Below are 25,487 nucleotides of genomic sequence, written 5' to 3'. Positions count from 1 at the left end.
ACTTTGACCAACAACCATTAGCTTCTTGTCCATTGTTCCGTAATGGGTGAGCACAATTATTTGAGGGAAAACCAGGCAAGCAAAAATAAGATGGTGGTCTTCACTGTGGGAGAATGCTGCTGTTGCAGTGAATGAGTTCAAAGCTGAAGGAATTACTTAGTGTGCTGTCCTTTTCCTTCTCTTTTTAATAGCAGTTGGAGCTATATGGAGGCCTGTGAATGTGTAATACACTTCAGCCCTGTTATAACGAAACAAGATATACCGCATTTACTCGAGCCTAATGTGCACTTTTTTCCCGATAAAACGGGTCCGAAAATTGCATGCGCGTTAGGATCTTGTAAGAACCTAAATCTGCGTTACCATATCGCCATTGGCATTTGAAAATGGCCGCCTCATATGCGCTTCGAGCCTGGCTGCCATAGCTTCCTCCATGTGCTGTAGTACATGTGCTTAGGTTAGTCAACAGTTTGTCTTCCCGTTTTCTGTGCTTGCTCTATCAGCATGTATGTGCCGACTGCAAAGACAGGCCAAGTTCATCACAATGTCGCAATCAAAAGGAAAGTAATCACATGTGTGGAAACAGACAGAAATCGGGTCCTATCACGGACGTTCAGATTTCCCCAAACTTGCATGTGGGACTGGTGCAAACAGGAGAGGCGTTCTACTCTGGCAGCTGCTGCTACGTATGGCACGACCATGAGGCCCTTATCTTGAAAGTGATCTGCAGTGGAGGCAGTCTACACATCTAGGCACAACGCACTGTGTTGTTGTTGCTTAGGCCGCGTTGAAGCGAGAGGCCGCAAAAAAGGTCAATTCACTCACTCCTGCTACCACACTCCCTCACTCCAGCATTTTGATGGAGTTTCCACAGTCATTAAGTGATACGTGTTCATGTTTTCTTGTGCACCTGTGGCACCATGCTCGTTAACTTAGTTAGTAAGCGAACGTTTGAAAGGTTATACAGCCGGTAAAACTACTATCCTTACTTTTCATATAACTGTCTACTGATTCGCTATCGCAATCGATGCTTCGGCTTTGGGGCAAAACTGCGACTTTTTTTATTTATCGCAACTTAAGTGCATTAGGAGTAAATCATTGTTTTTCCAAATGAGAGAAAGGTGTATTTTTGTATGGAATAATGAGGTGCACAATATTGTAATGGACTTTTCTTCTTTTAGGTCACGCAAACGGGTGTGCGTTACAAACAAGGGTGCGTTAGAATCAAGAAAATGTGTTAATGAAGTAGCGGATATAACTAAATAAAATTGCCCTTGAAATCTCCATAGAGGTTCTTGTACTTGAAGCCTCATTTCAAGAAAGTGAAATTGCCCTGCCAATGGATACAACGAACCACGTTCGTCTCAGAAACCAAAAAATACCAACAGTTGTGCATCGATTGCATCGCTTTCCACAGGGTTCAGCACTCGTTTGCTGCGGCAGTTAAAAACTCCCAAGTCAAATTTGTCGTCGAGCAACACTGGTTTTTTTCACCACTGCGCGTGGCTGCACACTGGTTGCACACTGCACACATAAGCATCAGCTCACTATCTCACTTCTCCACTGATCTCTCTCTCCTGCTCATACCTGGCTGTGCAAGCCACGCTACGCACAGCGGTGTGAAAGATTAGTGCATTCACTTCTGCGTGCCACACAGGCAGGTACAGCAAGGCGGGTGCTCCGAGATCTCCCCAGTGCAATTTCTGGGGTCATGTGCAAGTCACACCATGCTGCACAGCTACGAGCAGTGTGGTGAAGAGTTAGTGCATTCACTTCTCTATTCCTACAGCACGCCGCGCACGCAGCTGCAGCAGGGCCTGGCCTTGAAGACCTCCAGGCACCATCTTGGTGGTCATGCCCAGGACATGCAATAACTTTTCCCTCACCCTGCGACGCACCACGCAAGCTGGCGGCTGGGCATGGCCTCGGAGATTGCACGGGCATCAGTGCAATCTCGGAGGCCACAAGCTGGCTGAGCCAAGCTTGTACGCCGAAGTTCGCTTACCTCCTTGATCACGCATCGAAGCGTTGTGTTGTGTGCCATGTGCTGCATGACCGTGCCAAGCCAAGTGGAAAGCAAGTGCAAAAGACCATCACAATTGAACAGAAGGCAGCTATGTAAAGGCTGTCAAGTCAGGTGCTAAGTTGTTTGTTGCACATGTCGCAGATTCGTTTGTTCTTTTATTCAAGTTTCATCTTATGCATGGCTGTGAAGCAGTACCAAGGGCTGCAAAGTCTTCTTCATATTTCTGTGTTTACAAATGTGCACACCATTGGGCATATATTGCAATAAAGTGTAATAATGGATATAATGAAGTAATTTAGGCTGCCCCTTTGAACTTCGTTATAATGAAGTTTGAGTGTACCTCTCACTGAGTCTTTCTCTATCCCTACAGGCTGTGCACACAGTGACCCAGACTATCATACTCTGTGATGAAAATGAAAAACGGCGAGAGGTGAGCTTTTAAGCAGTATTGTTTGCCAAAGACTTGATGAGATTTTTTTTTCTTTTGACTTCCACAGCTTCTTGCTTTTCTAGAGTCCATGCAGCCCGATGACAAAGTGATTGTATTTTTAGACAAAAAAGTCATGTAAGTATGATCTTGAAAGGTTCTTTTTTAACCATTATGCTCCACTGTGGCTGCAGAGTGGTACATTTTTAATAGAATTAGCATTTTTAGGATACTCTCAGGCATTTTGCAGTACCTATCTATCCATCTCTATAATGTCTCTGCATTGTCTTCCCGCCAGCTTGGGTGGGTCACTGGGTATATGACACTGTGCTTGCGTGTGCATCAGTGAACCTCTTTGACGCCAACTTGGCGCACTGAGTCTGTGCTGCTTTTCAATGGCTGGATGCAAAACTTTAATGAAGGTCCTGAAGTACGCGACTCAACGCGCTGCAGGCCGCTTCCACGTTGGGACAGTCAGGCCATGCCCGACCGCCGCATCGTGGGCCCTCTGGACAGCCCATAGTTGCGCCTCGGCATCGGGGCTCTTGATAGCGAAGAGCCACTTGTCGTCCTTTATTTGTTCTGTGCCTCGTAACGAGGGGCAACGCCAGAGCATATGGTCTAGGCTAGCGATGTCATTGCAGTGCCTGCAAGAACTAGTGGCATAGGTGTCAGGATAAAGCTTGTGGAATAAAGCCGGGCTGAGATTTGAGCCTGTTTGCAATAATCTGAGGGTCAATGACTGCGCTGTGTTTAACTTCTTGTGTGGAAGGGTAAAGTCTCTCCTGCCTAGATAAAAGTGCTGCGCAATTTCATTGTATGTGGTCGGTTGATCTCTGTTCTCCACCACTGCGGGCCGGCGTTGGAGTTCTCCATGGTCGCGGAAAACGAGACCTCTCGCCTTGGAGTGGGCCAGCTCGTTGAGGTTTGGGTGCCTCCCATGATGGATCCCATGTGAGCGGGGAACCACGTGAGAGTGCGGGTGGCGATGCTTTTGCAATCGAGGATGCTTTTCAATGACAAAAAGAAAATTCTTTAGAATTTCTCTGGCGCTGGGTGGAATATTCAGACAGTTTCTCTGGACTGTATATGCCCACACACACACATAAGTTAGATTTGATGGTGCCGTTGCTAGATGATGCACTGTGTCCAGAGGGAAGCAGGGGAGAGGAGGCACGCTGCATACATGCCTCATACATAACATGTTTTGGTTGGTGGCAATATGCTGTATCATGTCGCTATGTTGCTTCAATGCTAGTCACATTAACATTGACATTCGTCGCAAGGTACGAGTTCTGCAGAAATTTTTTAACAAACGTAAGGGAACTAGCACGAATCGCGGTAAAGCATTGACAATTTGGTGCAAAAAGAAATATAAAAATTTGTGGGCAAATAAAAGATATTCAACCGAAAAATTCCAAATACATTCGACTCTCTTTAATTCAACCCTTAATGGACCGTAAGATTTGATCAAATTAAGAAGCGACAGTAAAATAAGCTAATTCTAATCGTTCTTATTACTTGAAACAGTCTGTATTGTCTTTGTGCTTCTTGGGAGGCATACCGTACAGAGCTTCCCTGGCCTTGCAACCTGCAGGGACATCTGCATCAGCTGGCGTTTGGTTTGTTGCGACACCACAGACGCGAGCACATGGGGTCGGACCCTCCCGCGCCTGGCTGTTTCTGGGTGGAAAGGGTATCATGGGGTTCTAGCCAATGCCAAGTTTTCGGATCTTTATGGCGTCTCGATGAAGGCAACACACCTCTTTGGCCTCCGCTTCACATTGGTGGCACCCCCGGACTGACCCACCTGGGGGAAATAAATAGTTGCTCTTTCCTGTCCTTCTCTCAAATTTTCACCTTTCTCTTTCAATCTTTCCTGTCCTATGTTTATTTTCCTTTCAGTTCTGACTTTTCAGGAGCAAGGGCTAACCTTGTGCACTATATCCTGCCCTGAGTATATGTATTTGGTTATAGTGGGAATGTACCGTTGGCGTGTACAGAACTGAATAGTTTCCATCCTCTGTCGTCCCCTGGTGGGGCTCCATAGTGGGCGGCAGCCATCCCTGCCAAATATAGTAATGTTATTTATCGCACGTAATTTCCCTTCACTCCCTGGTCACTCCCTCAAGATGGGGCACACCGATCAAACCTTAAATTTCTTCATGCAGCCGAAAAATACGGTCCTAAAATACCGCGTACTGGGTGTCTACCAACCGGGAAAGCAGGGGAAACAGGGAATTCTCAAGGATTTTGAATAGTCTGGAAATACTCGGTGAATTTGTGCTTTTATTAGCGAAAATTAGCTGTAATTTTATTGAAAGGGAACGAAAGGCACGCTAATGCTGGCTTTGAATAACGGAGAGGGATCGTAAAACATTGTCTTTGACACCATGCCGTCGGCTGGAGGAGTTGCTAGTGTACAGTCAACAACAGATTTTCCAGATACCTGATTTTTGGGGACAAGCCCGATGATCCGCCACTTTCGTGACACGACAGCGCATGCGCCCTGCCCTAGTGGATTAGTCGCGAAACGTTTTGGAAGGGTCACGCGCGTGAGAGAGCTCTTGGACGCGCGCTGCTAGAAGCACTCGTGCCGTGTACCGCGTTGAAACTCTACTGGTAGCTCGACGTGGGTGTGATGCCGAAAACATGCGTAGCGTAAGACCGCAACGCTACTTTAAAAGTAGTTGCCCCCTTTCATTGATGGCTCGCTAATTTAACAAAAAACCCATGCGTTACACTTGGGCGACACTTAAGTACATCACGTTGCTGACGAAGTCTTTTTGCAGTGTCTGTCCTCACTTGCTGGTGGTGGCAGCGCGTTAATGACTGCACATACCATACTCATAAGGCACGGCAACACTGGGTCGATACGAGACCGACCAGATGTTCACTGCAATGATTGACCGACTATTGTGCGTCACTGAAACCTTTTTATCATACCAGGTCGACAACAACGCAACCGACGAGCACGAGTTGTACTGAGACAGGCTTTCTTGTCGAAGGAACTGGCAAAATCAGCATGCCGACCATCGTTCGACCAAACCCCGCGCTATCGGCTATCGAACCGACAACACAATAGGGACAGCGTCTTTGCTTGTATCGTGCTCAGAATGAATCAAGCACGCCTACCAAGTTGAAATGCACAAGCTTTAACTATCTCAAGCCATGCCCACGAAGTTTGAGCCAATGTTGATCCTCTTCAGCGAAGGTTAACCTGGCGCCGTCGAGTTCGTGCACTCACTACCGGCGGACCTGAACTGAAATGTAAGCAGTGAGGTCGAACGAAACTGCTTTATAGTTCAATTCTGGCCTTATCGATTTGAAATCAGCTACACTTCACTTTGTACGGCGCATACACAATAAGCAATAAGCAGCGACACAGCGCTGTGCACTGTGTCATATGTCACCGTACCTGTATGTTGTCAGCCGCATTCGCTATGTATATGGGTGGGCCTGTGCGTGTTGCTTTGCCGACACGTTTCTCAATTTCAGAGATGCACTGTTTGCCTCTGCGTCAAGCGGCAAACAAGAAATGGTGTATTCGGTATACAGCAGCATAAACAGCCGCCTCGCTTTTTTCTACCAACGCCGTGTGACCGATGGCATCCGCACGTTTTCGTGAGAGAACAACATGGCCTACATATGAGCACTTATGCGAGCACACTTTTCTCTAATAATGCTCTATGGCACGCTAAAACTTTGGTGTGCCATAATCTGATTTAATCTGATGTAAGAAACAATATATCGGTGAAACAGGACAATCAATCAACGTCAGATTAAACGGACATCGCGCGGACACAGCTAAAAAGCTTCCCAAAGCCGTCGCCGAGCATTTAAACCGACCAGGTCATAACTTTTATGAGCTTAAACTCTACATCTTACAGTCAAATTTCCGTTCTGGACAAGAAAGAAAATATAGAGAATCATACCTTATCCATAAGTTTGAGACATTGCAACCAATAGGCATAAACGTTTCAAAGGGAGCTTTAGAATCTATTCACTATGCTAAACTTCAAGGTATAGGCAACAACACTTAGTTTGATTTCTTGGCGTATCCCCCCCCTTCTTTTTTTTTTGTTTCCCCTTCCCTTTTTTTTCTTTGTCAGCCAGCGTGTCAGACGCCCTTGACACGCCGGCTAACGCGCGTGCGTTAACAGACCGGGGGGGGGGGGTGCCCTGGCTTTGACCTTGTACACAGTGTTCCTTCACTCTCAATTCGACACGCTAACACATTTTCCCTCATTTCCGCATCCTCCCGCCTCACACCCTCTCCCCTTTAGAAGAACCCCACCTATATATACTGTGGAGAGGAAAGCATAGGTCGCTTTGAAGAAGACAAGTCCACTTGTCGAAAGGTTGGCTCCTGCATTCACCTTGTTCGCGTTTTGCTCATTGTCTTGAATTTCCATCTCCTGCATTCCCCGTCTTTTCTATGTAACAACATGGCACATATGCGCAGATATGCATGTTTTGCTACATTTTGACACTATTTCATATCAGCGATCGACTTTTTCTACAATATTTGACGCTAACAACAACCTGTGGCTGTAAATATCAATGTAAACAAGTGCACCACTTTAATAAATCCGACGCAGAAGGCTGCGCTCGAAGACTTTTTGCCAAACGAAGACTTTTCCGCCAAACGAAACTCAGCGTGCCTTTATCGGCCGCACTGTTTGCAGAACAGCGCACTCGGGCCTGCTCACCCAGTAGTCATTGAGTGCTACATGACTTCAAGAACGACATGCTGTCCCGAAGAAGCCATTAGTAATGATTCGCGATACACTAAACACACAACTGACGCGCATTCAATGTGGCCGTAGGTACACAAATCAACCGGCGAAAGTCCCGGGACCCTTCCAAAACGTTTTCAGCAGCGTGCGGCACAGGGCAGCATAGGAAAATGAAAGAGACGGATTCAGACGGCTTCGCGGCACCACCACGTAATCCATTGAGTCAATGTACAGAAACTTCTGAAATTTCGGACGTAAGAACCCTTTGCTGTCAGATTATCCGGATTTTTCGCCATCGCCGCAAGTCCGAAAAGGCATTAATCAAAGCCACCGCCGCCGCCATTTTGATTATCCCGCTCCCTCGAACCGGCGCTCTCGCACGCAGATCCGCTGCCAGCCGTAGCCACCACTGCGGCAACACTAGGCCTAGCTGCTTCAACATTCGCTATTAAGTTTCTTGCCGTTCGGTGCTATGGCTGTCATTGAAAGAAGTCGCCGCTGTCATCAATGTCACCGACTGCGCCTTTGTTATCCTCGCGATTGGCTTTGGAGCTCTGAAAACACAAACATGTTGCGTAATGCCGGTTCCCGAAAGTCAGCTTCACCTCAATATAGCAGTGTTACGCAATGAAGCATACGCAAAGTATTGCGGTGAAGCTTAACAAGCGTGGGAAGGGGCAATTGTCGCTGCCCACAGTATGCATTCCTGAATTATAAACGTGTGCACACGCCATCTCCTGTCACATTACAAAGACCAATATTCCTAGTAAGTGCACTGGCAGGCCTTCAGAGCTTTTTTCGGACATGCATGTGGCCATTTGAGCCCCTTGGAGACAGTGAAAGGCATGCATTCGTTTTTGTGACTGCCCAATTTTTTGGGACGTCTTCGCGGCTCCTAGGGAGTAAAAAAAAATTGGGCGTTGACTGTACAACTGTCTAAGAAGATGCTTCATATCGTACATGGGGTGAACGCACGGTGGAAGCAGGGCGAAAATAGAAAGGATCGACACATTGAGGAATGAATGAGAAAAGAAGTGTGCCGCTGCTGCTTAGAAAAAGCTTGAGCTCAAAAAACAGTGTTAGCTTATGCCGAGATGCATGTGTCCCTCATCCAAATCAAAATAAACTCTTTAAAGCAGTGAAACGCAACACTAAGGCGTTGTGCACGGGCTGAGAGTATGTCAAGACAGTTGAAGTTGACTATCCAGCTGCTGAGAAAGAATCTCACTTGCGACAAAGTTTGGACCCCATACCGACGAGCTTGCTATCAGTTGATAGAAACAGCTCATATTCGAAAATATTTGCTTCTGTATGCATCTCTTGTGTCAGCCCATCTTGACACAAAGAAACGTTCTGTGTTACTCGGGAAATTTTGCGAAGGCTCAGGGAAAACTTGGAAAACTCAGGGAATTTGAAAATGTTAGCTTGGTAGACACCCTGCATGTAATTCACAGTCAGCATGAAACCAAGACAGTCCGTGCACTATCTTCTTTTGTTGTGGCAAAATCTTCGACAGAATCACTCAGTCCAGGCTACAAAGTAACTAAGATTGGAACCCATGATAGAGTGTATAAGCGCGACTGAATGAGGACGTAGAAAGAAACATACACAGAGAAAGCGCTTCACTTTCAACTGTAATTTTATTTTCGCACAGGTTGATGTATATATACCATACGAGCGAAGACAAATGTGACAGGAAAAAAACAACATTCAGTGGTGCGTATCGATGAACCGTACATGTGTGCAAGGCATGGTGAAAACACATTCTGCAATGGTTACAAGGATAAACCAAGGAACCGTATCTCCTTTTCAGATGGCGGCACTTATGGCTTGCTCGTACACCTTTCCTGTAATTTTGCAGTTTCGTAGGCTTCCACAATCTCCCTTGTCATCCTGCTTTGAGCCCTATACAGAATGGCAGTACTTTCAAACATGGGTTTGCAGGAACACTCTTGTCAATGAATGCTCAAATGACCCGAGATTACCCTAGTGACGTTATATCGATGCTCTTTTAATCTCTCATTTATGCATCTACCGGTTTGACCAACATCGCAAACAATTCGTAACCTGCACTCATAATGTTGTCTATGCCATTCCACTTTCGTGCGGAAGAACGTATGTTTGTCAAACCGAGACATTGCTGGCTCAGTAGGCCCACACAGATCCTTGAACACTGTCTGCAGTGTCATTTCTGAAGACCTACTCGATCTTGGCAAAAGCAAGCTACTTGAGGGATGGCAAGGTCAGAATGCAGTAAAGTCCAAAGAATAACCATTGGGCATGACAACAAGGAAATCTACGCACAACATGTAATCATAACCTTTGGAACAAGTAACCCATCAGACTCGATAGAAACTGGATGCTGCAAACTTCGTGTACGGCCATCCATTCCGAATCCACGCCAATGCTTCAAGTGTCAGTGGTTTTGGCATGGTTTGCAAAGCTGCCAAGGGCATACTTGTGCAGAATGTGCATCCAATAAGCACTGGTCTGACGCCTGCACTTTCACCACCCGCAGTGCTAACTGTAACAAGATCACCCCATGTACTCTCTTTCATGCCCATCGGGGAAAAATGAAAAGCAAATCATTGCACCCAAAATCAAACTTAACCCATCATTCCAAGATGCACGCAAACATTTCTCTATGAACAACCAGTTTAGTCCTTCTTACACCGATGTGACATGCCGGAGGGCAGCGCCACATCATTCGGCACACTGAGTGTGGCGGTAGTCATACCATCAGCCCTTCCCTCCCTCCCCCCCCTGGATTGTAGCAGCCAGCACTTTTCTACCCCCCCGCCAGACCCAGGATCACTGCTTGTGCAGATAGGCTCGAAACCCCTGTGAACATGCCAGGCACTATCAACCGCCTCGGATGAGGTCGTGGATACAAGCATGACACCAGCGTCTCAGACGGCCAAAGAATGGCGCAGCCCCCTCGAGCACGCCAGGAAGAAAGGGAAATCCCGCATCAGGGTGCCTAGAAAGGCCTCGTGAGCCTTGAGACCTAAAGGTCTCTTTTATTTACATTGTTTTTTATTATTATTATTAACTTTATTTTACATTATTATTCTGTTTGGCCGTTGTGAAGTATGAAGACAGCCTCTATGATACTCAGGCCATAAGTTTGCTTCCTGCTGCACATGTGCCACCTAACGCTGTTGGTATAAGGCTAGCTCTGCTTCTTTTATGTGCAGGGTGGACCTCCTGTCAAGTGATTTTGTTTTGTCCGGCATCAACTGCCAATCCATTCACGGTGACAGGTGAGTCATGAACAGCATCTCTCCCCTTCTCTGCTTTCATGAATTGCTGCTGCAAAAGGTTTGTGCATTGTCACCCTAAAGGGAGCAGTGTGACCGGGAGCAAGCACTTGAAGACCTTCGAAGTGGGACAGTGCGAATTCTCATTGCCACCGATGTTGCAGCCCGAGGTTTGGACATCAAGGATGTAACGTGAGTCAAATTGTTTTAATCCATAATTGCACTTAAAAAGACTCACAACTGGCTAGAATACGTTGATTGAAATATTGATAGAATCCAGCACGCTGTTTGCAATTTAAATAGGAATTATAGTTTTAAATTGGCAAAGAAAGTCTCAAAAACAGTAAGTGGAGAGGCCTGGTGGTGAAATCTTGGTTCTTCGAATGTATACTGTGAGACCACTGTACGTAAGTCAACTGTTCTTAAGTACAGCATAATTATTGCTTAATATTGCAGTTGGTATATTATTAGACAATTGCACTTTATTCTGTGCTTTCGGAAATCAAAAACGCATGCATGGCTACGGCAACACACTGGACTAGGTATCACGTGTGAAAGCGTCATTTCATTTTCGATCCGATTGGTTTCCTTATGACTGGTTAAATACCAAAGCAGTTAGGCAGGAAACCACAAAAAGATGTAGCTATTATCACAGAAATACTTTTAACACTTCGGAAACTGGAATTGCAGGAACATCGACATGATAAACAAAGTAATATTTTTCAAAGCTTCGGCCACATTTTTCATCTGCCTCCCACTAATGCCAGCTTATAATCGCTGTCCCGCTCGCCTATCACCATTTTCAGCATGCTTCCAGTGAACGACTACATCCTCACTGCAGGTCAAAAAATTGTGATAAACTATGTTCCACGGCATTTTCCACGTTTCCATTTCATGATTAGACATGCTCACTGGTAACCTTTCCAATGTACTAAAAGAATTGAATGTTCGCAATTGAGAACAAAAAATGACCCTACAGAGTTACGCTCATTTTTAACCTGTTCACACATTTCCGGAAAATGCAATTTTTCGGCACCAACGTTCAGTATGTTGCCAAATTGTGATCGTATGATGCATTTTTTGGCCGCTAGATCCAATGTAAACAAAAAAATGCGTGAGGCACACGCGATCAACAACAGTGCATAGCTGCCCACCATGGCAGCTTCACTGCAAAACTCGCCCGCACATTCCGCGTGAAAATGCCAGCTCGCACTCAGTTTCTAATTTCGGTACCAGCAAATCCTCTCCAGTGTTGCCGCACGTGGCATTCACAGCGCATGGTGCCCTCGGAAGCGTAGCGCACGCTTGCAATAGGCGATAACTGAAACGCACCGCTATTCCCAGCTGCAGACTGCGATCGTATACGTTTTCCAGTCGCTAGCTTCCATACAAACAAGAAAAGGCACGAGGCATGTGCGATCAACAGCTATAGCTGCCTGTTTCACGTGAAAACGACAACACATACAGTTTCTTATTCCGGTACCTGCAAGTCTCCGCTCGGATCATCGCACACCGTAATCACAGCTATTGCCACCAAACTAATTGCGATAAGCATCTTCACCTATCTGTTTTGCAGCGCATGGTGCATAATGCCTTTAGTAGCGCACTGCATGCTTTTAGTAGACGGTAATCCAAACGTGCCGCCGTTCCCTGCTGCAGGCGTCGCCATGTGGGCATCACATTTCGCTTTGGCGGGATCCGCCGTCGCCTTTTAGCTCGATTTCGTTTTGGCTTCCTGTCGCCTTCTTAACTCTTTTGTTACCACGCCTGTTCAAATCGATCACTGCTGAGTGATGCTTTACGTTGCCGATTTCAGCATGTTGGAGCCATTTAGTAGTTAATTCAGGCACTGCACTTTCAGAATCAGTTTAAATTTTCGTGCTCCGGAGATGTTGTGATTTTTGATAGACCTTTTTGCAAACTAATGTGCATATCAGAAGAACTTCAGTTTGGCCTAGTTGGTATTTACTGCAAATCATATTGACCGCAAAAAAGACGGGGACATAGGAAGAAAACACATACACAGCACAGGCGGTAACTTTCAACTGTTTTATTCATAGCAGCCAGTGGGCATATATAGGCAAAAGGAACATGCGCAGATCACGGCAAACAAGAATGCACATCAGCTTAGCGTGGCAACCAATTATCAAAAAAATCTATTTCCGCTTGAAACAACCTAATGGAGGTATCGCTAACACAATCTTCGCCTTTCTTATTTATATGGTAAGCCTCCATCAGTTCACGTGCAGTCTGGTCATGGCTTCTGCCCAGAATCTTTATCTCCTCAAAAAGAGGTGCACAGCGACAGGCATTGCAGTGCGCAGGTAAGTGCGCCAACTCATCTTTCTTTTAACTTTTGCTCATGCTCCCTGGCTCGATCATTTAGGCACCGTCCAGTCTGCCCTATGTAGGACTTGCCACAGGCCAGGGAGATCTCATACACAACCCCTACATTGCATTTGGCATACGGCTTGGTGTGGTTCTTACCACAACCTAGCCTTCCTTTAGGATCACGGGAGGTGCGGGGGCAGAGCCGCGCCAGCTTAAAAGGGGCTGAAAAGACAAGGGGGACTCCAAACCTGCCTGCCACCTTCCTTAGGTTGTGAGCGACCCTGTGGATATACGGTACTACTTCAGGTCTTATGGCCATAGAAGTCGTCCTCACCCTTGCTTTGCCCCTTCCTATGTCCCCGTCTTTTTTGCGGTCAATATGATTTGCTGTAATGTGCATATGTTGTAGTGAAAAGAGGTGTAACTGTCATATTCTGCCATGCTTGAGAAAAAAAGCATACCGCTCATGATTGCACTAGCATCAAAATTTTGTAATCAAATGACTCCAAACAAGTAAAGAAATTATATTGCCAGCTTTGCCATTCTACATTGCTGAGCGGTGATAATTAACCGAAAATGACGCCAGCTGTTCACTAGTGAGCTTTGGTTTGGAGTCCGTGTCGTTTTATTCCACCAAAGTATGTTTCTGAAAGTCTGCCACATCACCAAGAGTTTCAGTTTCGCTTCTCGTAAAATCCCGACTAGGGGTGGCAAGAAGGCCTGCTGGTGTCACTCCAGGGCCACAAAGTTCACAATAGTGTCACATGGTGGTGACGTTGAAGAACACAGTAGCAAATACTGTGAAAGACAAAACTAACTTTTATTAAGTGAACCTGTGCCCACAAAAACAGGCTACACTTATAGCACAACGATAGCGGCGAACACGGTCGGCGATCGGCGAAAATTTGATCAGCGGGTCAAGCGCGTCGGCTTTTATACAGCAGTCATCGAATGTTCCAGACTAATCGTTCGGGCCCGTGTGCCTTCCACATAGTTCTACACCATTCGCGTCACGCGATGAAATCAGATAACACAAAGTTCAGCGACAACAGACAGCCGGGTAGAAGCATCGGTAACTTTCCAGAAACTTCAGATACATACAGTCGCGTCCCGCACTGTGCGATTACATTTGTTAAGCGGCGAAACGTGGTTGCCTGATAAAGATAAGTACACGTGTCAATAGGGAGTCAGAAAATTTGGTTATGAGAATTCATCATGGGGGTTTTTCACCTTTTTCTTTTTTCTTTTTTGGCCTAGGTAGGACACTAGGCAGTATAATAGTAAGAGCTTGGTGGCGCACCCCACCCCCCCGTTCCAAAGGGGACACTCATAACATCCATCCATTCATCTGCAGTTACAGTGTACTAGAAGGGGCAGTGGAGCGGGCCACACTTCCTGCGTAGCTCCGGCGGCATCGCCAGTAGCGGTAGCGCTGCAGTCGACCAATCCTGAAAAAGCAGCAGAAGAAATGCTCGCATACTCTGCCACGTACCTACAGCGCAGGAGGTCTTGTTCAGATTTTTGCCCGAAGCACTTCGTTTATTTGGTCTTTATTCTCTGCATACGATCAGACAATGAAATGCGTGTTGTTTTTTTCCACAGATGCTAAAGCGTTTTCTGAAGTTACTACAGCGCATCTGTCCTCACCACTGGAACCTAGCCACGCTGTCAAGAACATGGTCACTTTCAAATCGAGTCCTGTCCAGATGAACTTTTTCAACACGATATAAAATGATCACTGCTATACATTCAGCAACTAGGATCGAGTTTGTATTGCTTACGGAGCTTGAGGGCGCAGACGACATCTATACGAACTCAAGTGAGCAGAATCAGATAGCACATAATAGGAATCGAGTGACCGCGTAATAGGGAAATTATGCGTAACTAGTCCCCGCAACATAGAAAGTAAGTGTCAATTAAGCTGTTACTTTGCACTTTCATTCTCCTTGGCACACCTTTCAACAGTACATTATAGACGACACAATGCCTTAGATGAAAACAATAACTGTGCTAATGAATAGCGTCCAACAGCTGGACTTGTTGCTCCTTAGGCAAACAGAAATGCTGACGAATTGAAAATTGGCAGAGAAAAATTGCATGCACAGATAGAAGTCACATACGCCCACAGAAGCCACCTATTCTAAAAAAGTCAGTGAAATTTATCTGTAGAAATTATGTCACACCCGCTCAGTAAACACGAATAAACAGAAGGAGAAGACTAGCACAACAATGATGGCGGAAGCCAAGTGATAGCTTCGCGGAAATGGAAAAGCAGCTAGTTTTTGTATTTATGGAGACCATGCTTTGGCAAGCACTTTAATGATCCTGTGAAAACACTTCGTCCATAGGACATCTGAATCATGTCCCAATGTCCATGTACCATTTCGGGTACAAATAGGGCATCTACTGGACTCTAGTCTCAGATATTCTGTTAGGAATGTCCCAAGGTTATCCCACATGGACCTTTTTTTGACGTGCATGTGAATAGTTGTCATCCAATTGAAGCTATGTCTCATGAGTTTTCTTGCAAGAGAATTATGTTTTCTCACATGTTCAAATTACAATCCGAAGCTATCATGTATGCAGCTTGTATTTACATTCTACTACCAATTTTCTGACGCAATTTACTTTAAAAACTTCAATAAGTTCAATAAGGCGATTGCGCTTGGCACGAGGCCTAGAAGAAGGAAGAGTATGCTGCACTTCCACACGTGCACACACATGTATTGTGTGCGCACTAGCTATCTATTCTTCATGTGTGGGTGCTCTGCCCATTGCATCTATCGCTGTGCACTGCGACCGTAATTCGCATTCTGGCAAATAGTGTGCAAAAGGCCCTGGCATATGTCCGTAAAATGTGCGCAGCATATCCGCATAATGTCCCTCGCCAACATGCAACGGATGTCTTCAGGACATGGAAGGATGTTTGCAGGACGTATGCAACACATCTCTACGATATCGACGTCCTAGCAGTGGATGTCAATAGGATATCAATAGGACGAAATTTTTGTCGCAAGGGATATAGGTACAGCATTTCACAAATGGTGCACAATTCAATGGTCTGTGTAATCTGTAACTGAATGCTCGCTATACAGGCATCACAGAGTATGGGGAAACACACAAGAGACGGTAGGGCACTGAAGAATGATATCCGGAATAGTGTTCCACAGTGCAATGAGAGCATTAATTGGTATGGTAATGGGCACAAATACAAATAACCCGCATTACAAGAGTCCTGCTGCTTGCTTTGCTTCAGCAAGTCCTAATCCCGATAACAACAAAAGCAAGTTTAAATTAAGCAGTTACATTATACAGTTGTTCTCTCCTTGGCACACATTTCAACACCACATTGAGAGTGAGACCCTGAAAAATAATAATGGCGAAGCGCCGTCTCGGCACATGGCAGGCGAAGAATTGCGAGTGAAGTATGGCTTCAGCCGCGAAACGTGCACGACATCGTCAGGCCTCTGACTTGAGGATGTATCAAAGTGTAGCGGCGAAATCTCGTAATTGACGTCGTTAACTTGGCGTAAGACTTCATAAGGCCCTGTGTAGCGTGTGGGGATGCGCGACTCTCGCGCATCCCGATGTTTTTCCCGCATAGCGCGTCTCCTGTAATCCCGCTTCGCCGCGTGGCCTGCGTGACGTCCGCGCGGTCGATGTGGTTGAAGCGCAATCAGAGAGATGGCGCTAGCGTTGCGCTGCTGCGGGGTTACTTGGGTGCGGGAGAGACAAGGCGCTCTCTCTTGGGTTCGAGACAGCAAGCGGGACGGACGTGCCGTGCCGCACGTGCAGCGACCCTCTTTCCCGGCGGGTCGGCACACGGCGGGGACGTCTCCCGCGTGCACGCCGACCCATGCTTCTGCGAGACCGCCTCGCGTGGCTGCCTACGAACGCGCCATGATTCGCGTGACCATACACACGAACGACCAGGCGTTGGGATCCAGCATGGGGCGAACATATTCGCTCGCGGTGAGTCGGACTTCTAGATTTGTCGCGCACCCATCGGCATGTTTTGTGGATAGCAACTCGGCTAGCAGGCATTGATCTAAGAAAGGAGCAATAAATGCCCTTGTGATTGTTTGCACTACTGTGTTGTCGTTCCTTTGTCCCAAGAGTACGGAGGAGAACCCCACATCTCCCACAAGCGAGAGAAGCTTCTGAGAGAGGCCAACCCGACGATATGGTGACCAGAGGAGCACCTGGTGCGAACTTAACATAGCGATTGCAGCAGTCGTAACGCTCTTTCTATATATGCTGATAGGCTAATAAACGAGATTGGGTGACATGACGTGCCATGCGAGCGCGATCGATGACTTCACGAGCGTACTCAGTTGAAACAAGTGGCACAGAAGGGAGGATGGTGTCAAACGGCAGTGTAGAGTCGCGACCATACAAGAGATAAAAGCGTGAATATCCTGCGATGTCACGTCGGGACGAGATACGCAACGTCACGTAAGCCAGCATGGCATCCTAGTCGCAGTGATCATTAGAGACGTACATTGACAGCATCTCTGTGATTGTTCGATTGAGACGTTCCATAAGACCGTTCGTTTGTGGGTGGTAGGTGGTGGACAGGTTGTGCTCAGTAGCACAAGAACGAAGGAGGGACAAGAAAGAGTGGCCGCGATCTGTAAGTAACTGTCGAGGTGCACCGTGCTTGAGAATGACATCGTGAAGGAGGAAATCGGCAACATCAGTTGCGCAACTAGTCGGCAACGCCTTTGTTATCGTGTAGCTTGTCGCATAATCAATAGCAATGGCTATCCACATATACCCTCTAGTCGTCATTGGAAAAGGGTCAAGCAGGGCAAGGCCTACACGAGAAAACGGTTGAGAGGGAACTTCAATGGGACAGAATCGTCCGACAGGTACCAGGGGAGGTTGCATCCAGCACTGACACAATTCGCAAATTGCGACACAACGACACACAGAGTCGTAGAGACCCGGCCAGAAGAACCGGCGTCGTACATGGTCGTATGGACGCAAAACTCCAAGGTGTCCCGCTGTCGTTGCATCGTGAAGTTGTTTGAGAACGACGGATGGCAGATGACGAGGAAGGACAAGGAGCAGCTCTGGCTCGTCAGGGTTGATATTGCTGCGGTAAAGGATGCTGTCGTGTAGGCACGACCATGTGGCACGTGCCGTCGGTGCTGCCAGATTGCACTCCGGCGATGATGGACTGTAAGGATACGTAGCGTTGTTGTTCAGTGCGCATGTCGGTCATGTCAGTCAAAGCCATCACGCTGGTCACCGGATCATGCGCATAAGGATCAGGGGGATCCACGGGGTGAAGTGAGAGGCAGTCTTTGTGCTGATGTCCAGACTTATCGTTGACAACAAATGAAAATTCCTCGAGCCGCAAAGCCCAGCAACCAAGCCGTCCTGTGGTGTCCCGAAGGGAAGACAGCCAGCACAGGGCGTGGTGGTGTGTAATGACCGAAAACGTGCGGCCGTACAAATATGGCTGGCACCTGGCAACAGCCCAAACTAAAGCAAAGCACTCCCGCTCGGTAATGGAATAATTTGTCTCGGCAGGTGACGGCAGACGGCTGGCATAAGCTATCATGCACTCGGTACCATTCTACTGTTGGGCGAGAACAGCGCCGATGTTGTGGCCGCTTGCGTCAGTGTGGACTCTGGTCAGTGCAGAAGGATCAAAGTGGGCAAGTATGTTAGGGGTGGTCAGAAATCCAATGAGAGTGGCGAACTCGTGAGCATGCTCCAGGCCCCATGACAGTGGTGTGTTCTTCTTTAGAAGATCTGTCAAGGGCCGAGCAACGTCGGCGAAGTTTTTGATGAAACAGTGAAGGTAAGAACACAGGCCGACAAAGCAGCACACGTCAGATGCAGAACATGGCACAGGGAAACTGCGTACGGCGCGAACTTTTTTCTGGGTCTGGTTGGACACCGGATGCGTCAACGAGGTGTCACAATACGGTAATTTGATGGCGCCCGAATTGACACTTTGTGAAGTTCAGTTGAAGGCTGACTTTTCTGAAGACCGCAAGAATTGCAGCGAGTGGCTAAGGTGACTGCTGAACATGGGCGAAAAAACAATGTCGTCAAGGTAACAAAGACAGGTGGTCCATTTGTATCCCCGCAGAAGAGAGTCCATCATACGTTCAAATGTTGCAGCAACATTGCATAGGTCAAAGGGCATGACTTTGAACTGATATGAGCCATCCGGCATTATGAAGGCCACCTTCTCGTGGTCCTGTTTATCAACTGCAATCTGCCACCAGCTGGTTCAAAGATCAATGGACAAGAAGTATTTAGCTCCATGCAAGCAGTGCAAGGCGTCATCAGTGTGTGGTAGTGGGTAGACATCTTTTCGCGTGATCTTGTTTAAATGGTGATAATCAACACAAGAACGCCAGGTACCATCTTTCTTTTTCACAAGGACAACAGGCGAAGCCCAAGGGCTCTCTCATGGCTCGTTGACCCCTTTGCAGAGCATTTTGTCCACTTCTGATTGCATGACTCGACGTTCAGCATGCGATACACGATAGGGATGCTGAGGAATAGGATTCATATCTCCAGTGTTTATACAGTGGTGAACAACAGATGTTTGGCCTAATGGCCTGTCGCCGAAATCAAAGATATCACTGTACAATTCAAGCAGTTGTCGTATGTCCATGGCCTGTGCAGAGGTGAGGTCAGGTGCAATCGCTTTCGCGAAATCGTCTGTTAAGGAACCAGAGCTGTCAGTGGCAATTGGCACTAATAAGCCACTCTCGGCATTCAGACTCTCAATGACAAATTTGCAACCGCTAGAAATGCTGGCTAAGGACATGCCGGCCAGAAGCACTTGAGGGCACAGGCTGAAATTAAGAAACGGTAGAACGACATCGTTATTGCTAACCATGACCAATGTATGTGGAACAGCAACATTCTGGTTCAAAAGCACGTTGATGATGGGGCAGAGCACATATTCACCGTCAGGAACCTGTGGCTGGGCGGTCAAAGTGACATAAGTAACTGCCTCGTGTGATGAGACACACATCGTGAAGCGAGCACAAGTGCGGTGGGGCGGTACTCGGAGCATCGGCGAGTTCAGGCAGTTCCAACTGAAGAATGCCGGTCGCGCAGTCGATGAGAGCAGAATGATTGGATAAAAAGTCCAATCCAAGGATAACGTCCTGAAGGCAGTTGTCGATCACAGCAAAGAGAACAGAAGTAGGGTGGCCAGCTATAATTAAGCACGCAGTACACATTCCAAGAACAACCAGCACGTCGCCGTCGGCTACACAATGCACTTGGGCAGCTGCTGGCGTGAGGACCTTTTTTAAACGTCTACGTAGGCTAGCACTCATCACAGATACACGGGCTGCAGTGTCAATGAGTGCTTAGACAGGTACACCGTCTAATTTGACGTTAATTACACTTCTCCTTGTGAGAACAGACAGAATATTTGCTGCAGTAGTCGGCAATGCAGCACCATCTCCGAGGGCTGCATTTCCTAGTTTTCCGAAAGGGTGCGGTCAAAAGCCATAGGTGACGGTAGGCGATGTGGCTGCGGCGAAAGGGAAAATAGGCCATGAGTTTGCGGTGACTGAGACGTGTCCGCGCGGCGATGGTGAGCGACTGTACCACGTGTTCCGAGCAGAGTTGGCAGCGCTGTTAGTGTCGGCGGTGGGCAAAACATTGCGGGTATTTCCATCAAAATGGCTCAGGGTGGTCGGCGTGCGAGGTGTTGAGGGTCACGAGTTGTGACAGTATCACGCGACATGACCAATGCGGCAACAGGTGAAAGATATCGGCTGGTTGTCCGCAGTTCTCCACTCAGTCGGGTTGCAATAATGCGGACAGAAGATTCGGGGTGGAGTGAAAATTGTACAAGGCCGTTCGTTAGCTCTGGGATTGGTGACAGTACAGACAGAATATAAAACAATGTTTTCAAGTTCCTTGTAAACCATGGCTTGTACGAGAGGAACTGAAAATGTGGTAGCATCAGGGCTACACAAACAGAAAGCTGCGGGTGCCATAGCATCCTGTTCACGTCTAAGAATTCGCACCAAGTCTTCTTATAGCGACGCATGCTGCTGTGCTGGTTGATCTTCACATGTCGGCATTGCAGCAGTATTGGGAAGTCTGGCGAATGGTTGCAAGACGTTTCGGCTTTTGGCCTGCTCGAATTGTCGGCACTCTTTAATGATTGCATCAACTGTAGAGCAGCTTTTGCACATGAGCAGATTAAACACGTCGTCAGCAATGCCCTTAAGCACGTGCCCGACCTTCTCAGCTTCTGTCATGTCGTGATCGGCCTTACGACAAAGTGCCAGCACATCCTGAATGTACGAGACATAGGACTCATGGGGGATTGGGCACAGGAGGCCACTTCCTGCTTTGCGGTAATTTTACGGCCGGCTGGTTTGCCAAACAACTCTGTGAATTTCTCTTTGCATTGGTCCCAGCTGGTTAGCTCCTCTTCCTGGTTTTCATACCACACCTTCGCCGTGCCTCTTAGGTAGAATAACAGGTTAGCTAGCATAAGCATAGGGTCCCATCTGTTGATTCCACTCATGCGTTCGTACATGGCCACCCACTCTTCAATGTCGGCGCCATCGGTCCCGCAGAAAGTTCCAGGATCCTTGGGTTGCACAACGACAAGCGAAGGTGACAGCGACGTAGCATGCAACGGTGACGTAGGAAGCGGCAACGACGTTGATCCCGAGTGCTCACTGTCCTTCATAGTGCAGACGGTGACTCGACGTCCACTGCGGAGCTCAGCTCCGTTTCCAGCCGTGGTAACCCCGCACCGCTCACCAATATGTTACAGGGATGTTGGGAGTATAGAAGATTATATTTACAATATATATACAAAATGAGTCTGAGTAGTTAAGATGGCTGACCACTGTAAGAGTTGTAGGACGATCTCACCACTGGCATCCAGTTGTAAGGTTTGTAGTTGGGCATGAACTATGTGGTAGTGAGCTCATGCCATCGTCCAACTCGCTCACGCTTGGGACGTGGTTGTAGGGAGGAACTTTCTCTCATCGAGAACTAGCAGAAGATTTATTTGCCTATTTACATTAAAACAAGAGATACATTCGACATTCTAGCGTGACTCCCAAGTGGAGCACGCAAGACGAAGCATACAGCACACCAGCCCACTGCTCCAAGCACACTGCTTCTCAAGCATGAGCACGCACTAGCAGCCGACAAACTGCTGTTTGAGAAGCCTCTATCCTCCCTAGATCCCTAGGGGAGGGAAAGCTGCTGTCCAACCTTCATCCAACCAGACCGTCCACAGTCATTGGGGCGTAGTCAACAACCCGCCTTTGAGGGGGAGGGCTCACACACACATACGCACTTTGGATTCACAGAACCCGAGTTGAGCAGGTCCTCGTAGCCAGGTCGTCACGCCTGACCCCAGCCAGTGCCTCTTAATTCCAGAGCTGACTTTCTCTGGTAGTCGCCACGAGTGTCAGCAGACTGTGACGAATACTGTGGCCAGAAGAAAAACGTACCACAAAACACCCTTTTGTTGGAGAAGCTCTTCTTGCTGCAAAGAGACCATGAAGGCCACGGCAAATCAACCAACAATACACGGTCCGTCAAATGTGGCCAGCCCTGCTGCCATCTCCAACTCTGCGAAGAAGGTACATGGTGGATTAACGCTGCCGTGGTCTCCAATTCTCCGAAGGAAGTTCATGGTCGGTTAGCACTGTCGTCCTTGCCGGTTCTCTGAAGGGCGCCACCACTGCAAGTCAATCGAAGCACCTGCAGCAGGCTGAGATAGCTTTGCAGAGCAGTACCCCTGCAGGCCGATCGTAACACCACCAACAGCCAGCAGCAGCCAGCGTTTCGTGATCTTCTTCTTCTTCTCTTCGTTCATATTTCCGTAACAATATCATGTTTTTTATTGTTGTTTTTATCAGCTGGCAGCGGTGCGAGGGTCATCCTACGACGAGTGGATTAGACCGGCAACAGGCTCGATTGATTCCGACAGGGTCATTCTGGACTCGCTCTCGGCTTTCGCCAAGGACACACAGCTTCTAGGATGGCTCTTAATAAGCCTCCCCCCTCTTCTTCCTATTCCCCAATATAGGCCTTCGAGCCATCCCTCAATAAATACATATTGTCCTCATCACCAACTGGCAGCAATAATGGCGTTTTCTAGAATGTTTGTTTTACCTAAGAAATGTTTTCGTTTGGCATCATATCTTTTAGAAAGAGCATTTCATTATGCAAAAAATGCTATGCTGCATTATGTGCTGGAATAATATTTGCAGTGGTAAATTTTTTTTTTTCCAACACCTATAAAAAATGATAATTTTCTCGCGGTAATGAAAGAGTTGAAATGCCACGCAATAGGAAAACAACAAAACCCGTCTTGGGCCACTGGAGCACCACCAGCTGGGCGCATGTCGCAAGTCTAGTGCCGCAACGATCCACGCAATGCTTTGCATTACATAGATGTGAACAATAGTTGAGTCTGTCATTTTTTTTAGTTCCTTCAGATGGTACGTTTTCCCAGTTAGATTGTTTTTCTCACATTCTTTCTTTTCTAAATGTATGAACGAGGTTCTACTGTATTTGCACTGTGCAGTTGAGTCTACAATCTCAAACCACTTTTGCTAGGACTAGCAGTTAAATGCTGAAAATCAAGTTTGCCTTGACTGGCTGTTTATTCCATTACACTGATGGCAACCTCTGTGACCATCGATGATACACGTTGACAGTTTTTATCATCATCGTCAGGCCACCTAGTCATTCCCAGCTTCAGCATTGCCTGAGCGTGAAGAAAATGATAACTTCTCCACATCCACCTCCACTAGAATTTGAGCTCTTTGTCAATAAAGCAATGTGCATTTTGGAGTCAAACATGCTAACCACTGAGCTACCATGCAATTACAGTGCTGGGCAATTAGTGCAAGGCATTGTGTTCCACACAGACACTGAGAGCAGGGGCATCCATGCATTTATTTCGAAGGCCAGACTGAGCAATACTATATTGGACTAGGTTGACATTATGTGTATTGCATAAAAATTGTTCTTGGCACGATGATGGTGCGAGCAATTCTTCATTGTCATGTTCATAAAACAGTGTCGGCGGCACAAAGGAGGCATATGTGACAATGATGGTAAGCATTAAACGCGGCACATACTCATAATAGAGAATGCACCGAAAATAAAGTGGAAAATAATGTCGAAAGTATCACCAGTGTACATGCCAACAGTGACACCGCAACGGCAGCACCACTTAGTTTATGCAGTAGCTCATATGTTTGAAAGCAGCCAAGCGCCCTATGTAGCAGCACTGCAAATTTACAGAGGAAAAAAAAAATTACCTCAAATCTCATAATACCAACACAACACTGCTTGTAGTTTTGTTCGCCTGACGATGTTCAGCAAGACTGTGAATATTTATGGCTGGTACTCTTGGTTGCAGTTGCGCTGAGACATTTTTCTTCTTCTTTTCAGGCACATCTTCAATTATGATTTCCCTAGAAATATAGAAGAGTACGTCCATCGAGTGGGCCGCACAGGTCGAGCCGGGTAAGCTCTTCTCCGAATAAGCTCCAACTGCTTCTTATTTGCTTTTTAAAGCACATAAATATGTGTGTTAATTTTCTTGGCAAACAGTCTTTTACTTTGACGTCAGTCTTTTTTCAAACAAGTGTTTTTACTTGCCCCGCACTCACGGCTGAAGTGCTTTTGGTTGGGTTTGTATGATGGTGGCATATGCGCAGAATGAACACCGCTAGCAGGTTGCTGTAGGTGCCCACGGTGCACCACAAAGAGGCTCCCAGCAACAATGGTGCCTTCTATTGTGGTGACCAAAGGGTGTGGTCGCGAGGTGGGCCTCCTACAAGGGTTGTGGCTTGTGTGTAGTACAGTGGAGCACCAGTCTTTGGCTTAGCGTTCACAAAGAGCCAGCGCAAGCACTGGTGGATCCTGCGGGGTTTCTGACATGCCAAGGTTTGTTGGTCATTGTAAATATTTCGCACAGAGAATTCATGCAGTGGCAGATCTGCATCCGCCCCTTAACACAACTTGCAAGGCACCGTAGCCAAGATTAAGTCCGAGATGGTTCTCAAACGGGCCACTGAAAGAGAGATTTGGGTTTGGAACTTTGGATCCAGGCAGCACCAAGCTGTCTATTTTCTGTTTTCATTCTTATTTCTCCATCTCAATTTAAAAACCACATTTAGTTTCCCCTACGCTTTCCATGTCATCATTTTCTATTGGCTTCATATTTTGTTCCTTGTTAACAAAACACTGTGCACCATGTTTTGCCCTAGAAAAAGACTGATAAGGAATTTTTACGAAAATTGTTTTCTTTAGTGCAATGAAAAGCTTAACATTCGGAGTGCCCAGTCATATAGTGGTTATGCGAAAAATGTGGAATATTTCTTATGGGAATTTTTTCATCCGCAGTCATGATCCTGTTTATGTAACTCTATGCTGGATAAATGGGGACGATAGTGATTGTACGCTGACATCGTGCACTGACATAGTGCAAGAAGTGTGGGAACATAGAGGGATACAGACACTTAACAGCAAAATATTGTTCTGGAAATAACCAACACCTGTCATATTTATTACAACATAAAGTGGTCATGATTATAAGGTGAAGGTGTAGTTCGGGGACCAAAGAAAAAGAAAAATATGCAGAGTAATATAGGGCAATATACTACAACAGTTGACGGATTATTAAATACAGATTAAGAAATCAAAAAGAAGGGGGGAGCGGGAGG

At 46.9% G+C, this 25,487-nt stretch overlaps 1 protein-coding gene across 10 annotated transcripts in view; it reads left to right on the top strand.

Annotated features, from left to right (window-relative positions):
- Window positions 1–25,487, top strand: part of LOC135921811 (probable ATP-dependent RNA helicase DDX43) — a 260,397-nt gene that overhangs the window by 207,429 nt on the left and 27,481 nt on the right. For all 10 annotated transcript variants that reach the window (XM_070539820.1, XM_065456144.2, XM_065456146.1 and 7 more), the window contains 5 exons: window positions 2,394–2,453; window positions 2,521–2,588; window positions 10,387–10,452; window positions 10,534–10,641; window positions 24,211–24,285. In XM_070539820.1, coding sequence (XP_070395921.1) covers window positions 2,394–2,453; window positions 2,521–2,588; window positions 10,387–10,452; window positions 10,534–10,641; window positions 24,211–24,285 — 377 coding nt within the window. The remainder of the gene's footprint in view (window positions 1–2,393; window positions 2,454–2,520; window positions 2,589–10,386; window positions 10,453–10,533; window positions 10,642–24,210; window positions 24,286–25,487) is intronic.

The sequence above is a fragment of the Dermacentor albipictus genome, chromosome 6 (genome assembly GCF_038994185.2).
Source record: "Dermacentor albipictus isolate Rhodes 1998 colony chromosome 6, USDA_Dalb.pri_finalv2, whole genome shotgun sequence".
Lineage (NCBI taxonomy): Eukaryota > Metazoa > Arthropoda > Arachnida > Ixodida > Ixodidae > Dermacentor > Dermacentor albipictus.
Note: the sequence above shows the minus strand (reverse complement) of the source record. Positions and strands in the feature narration are given on the sequence as shown.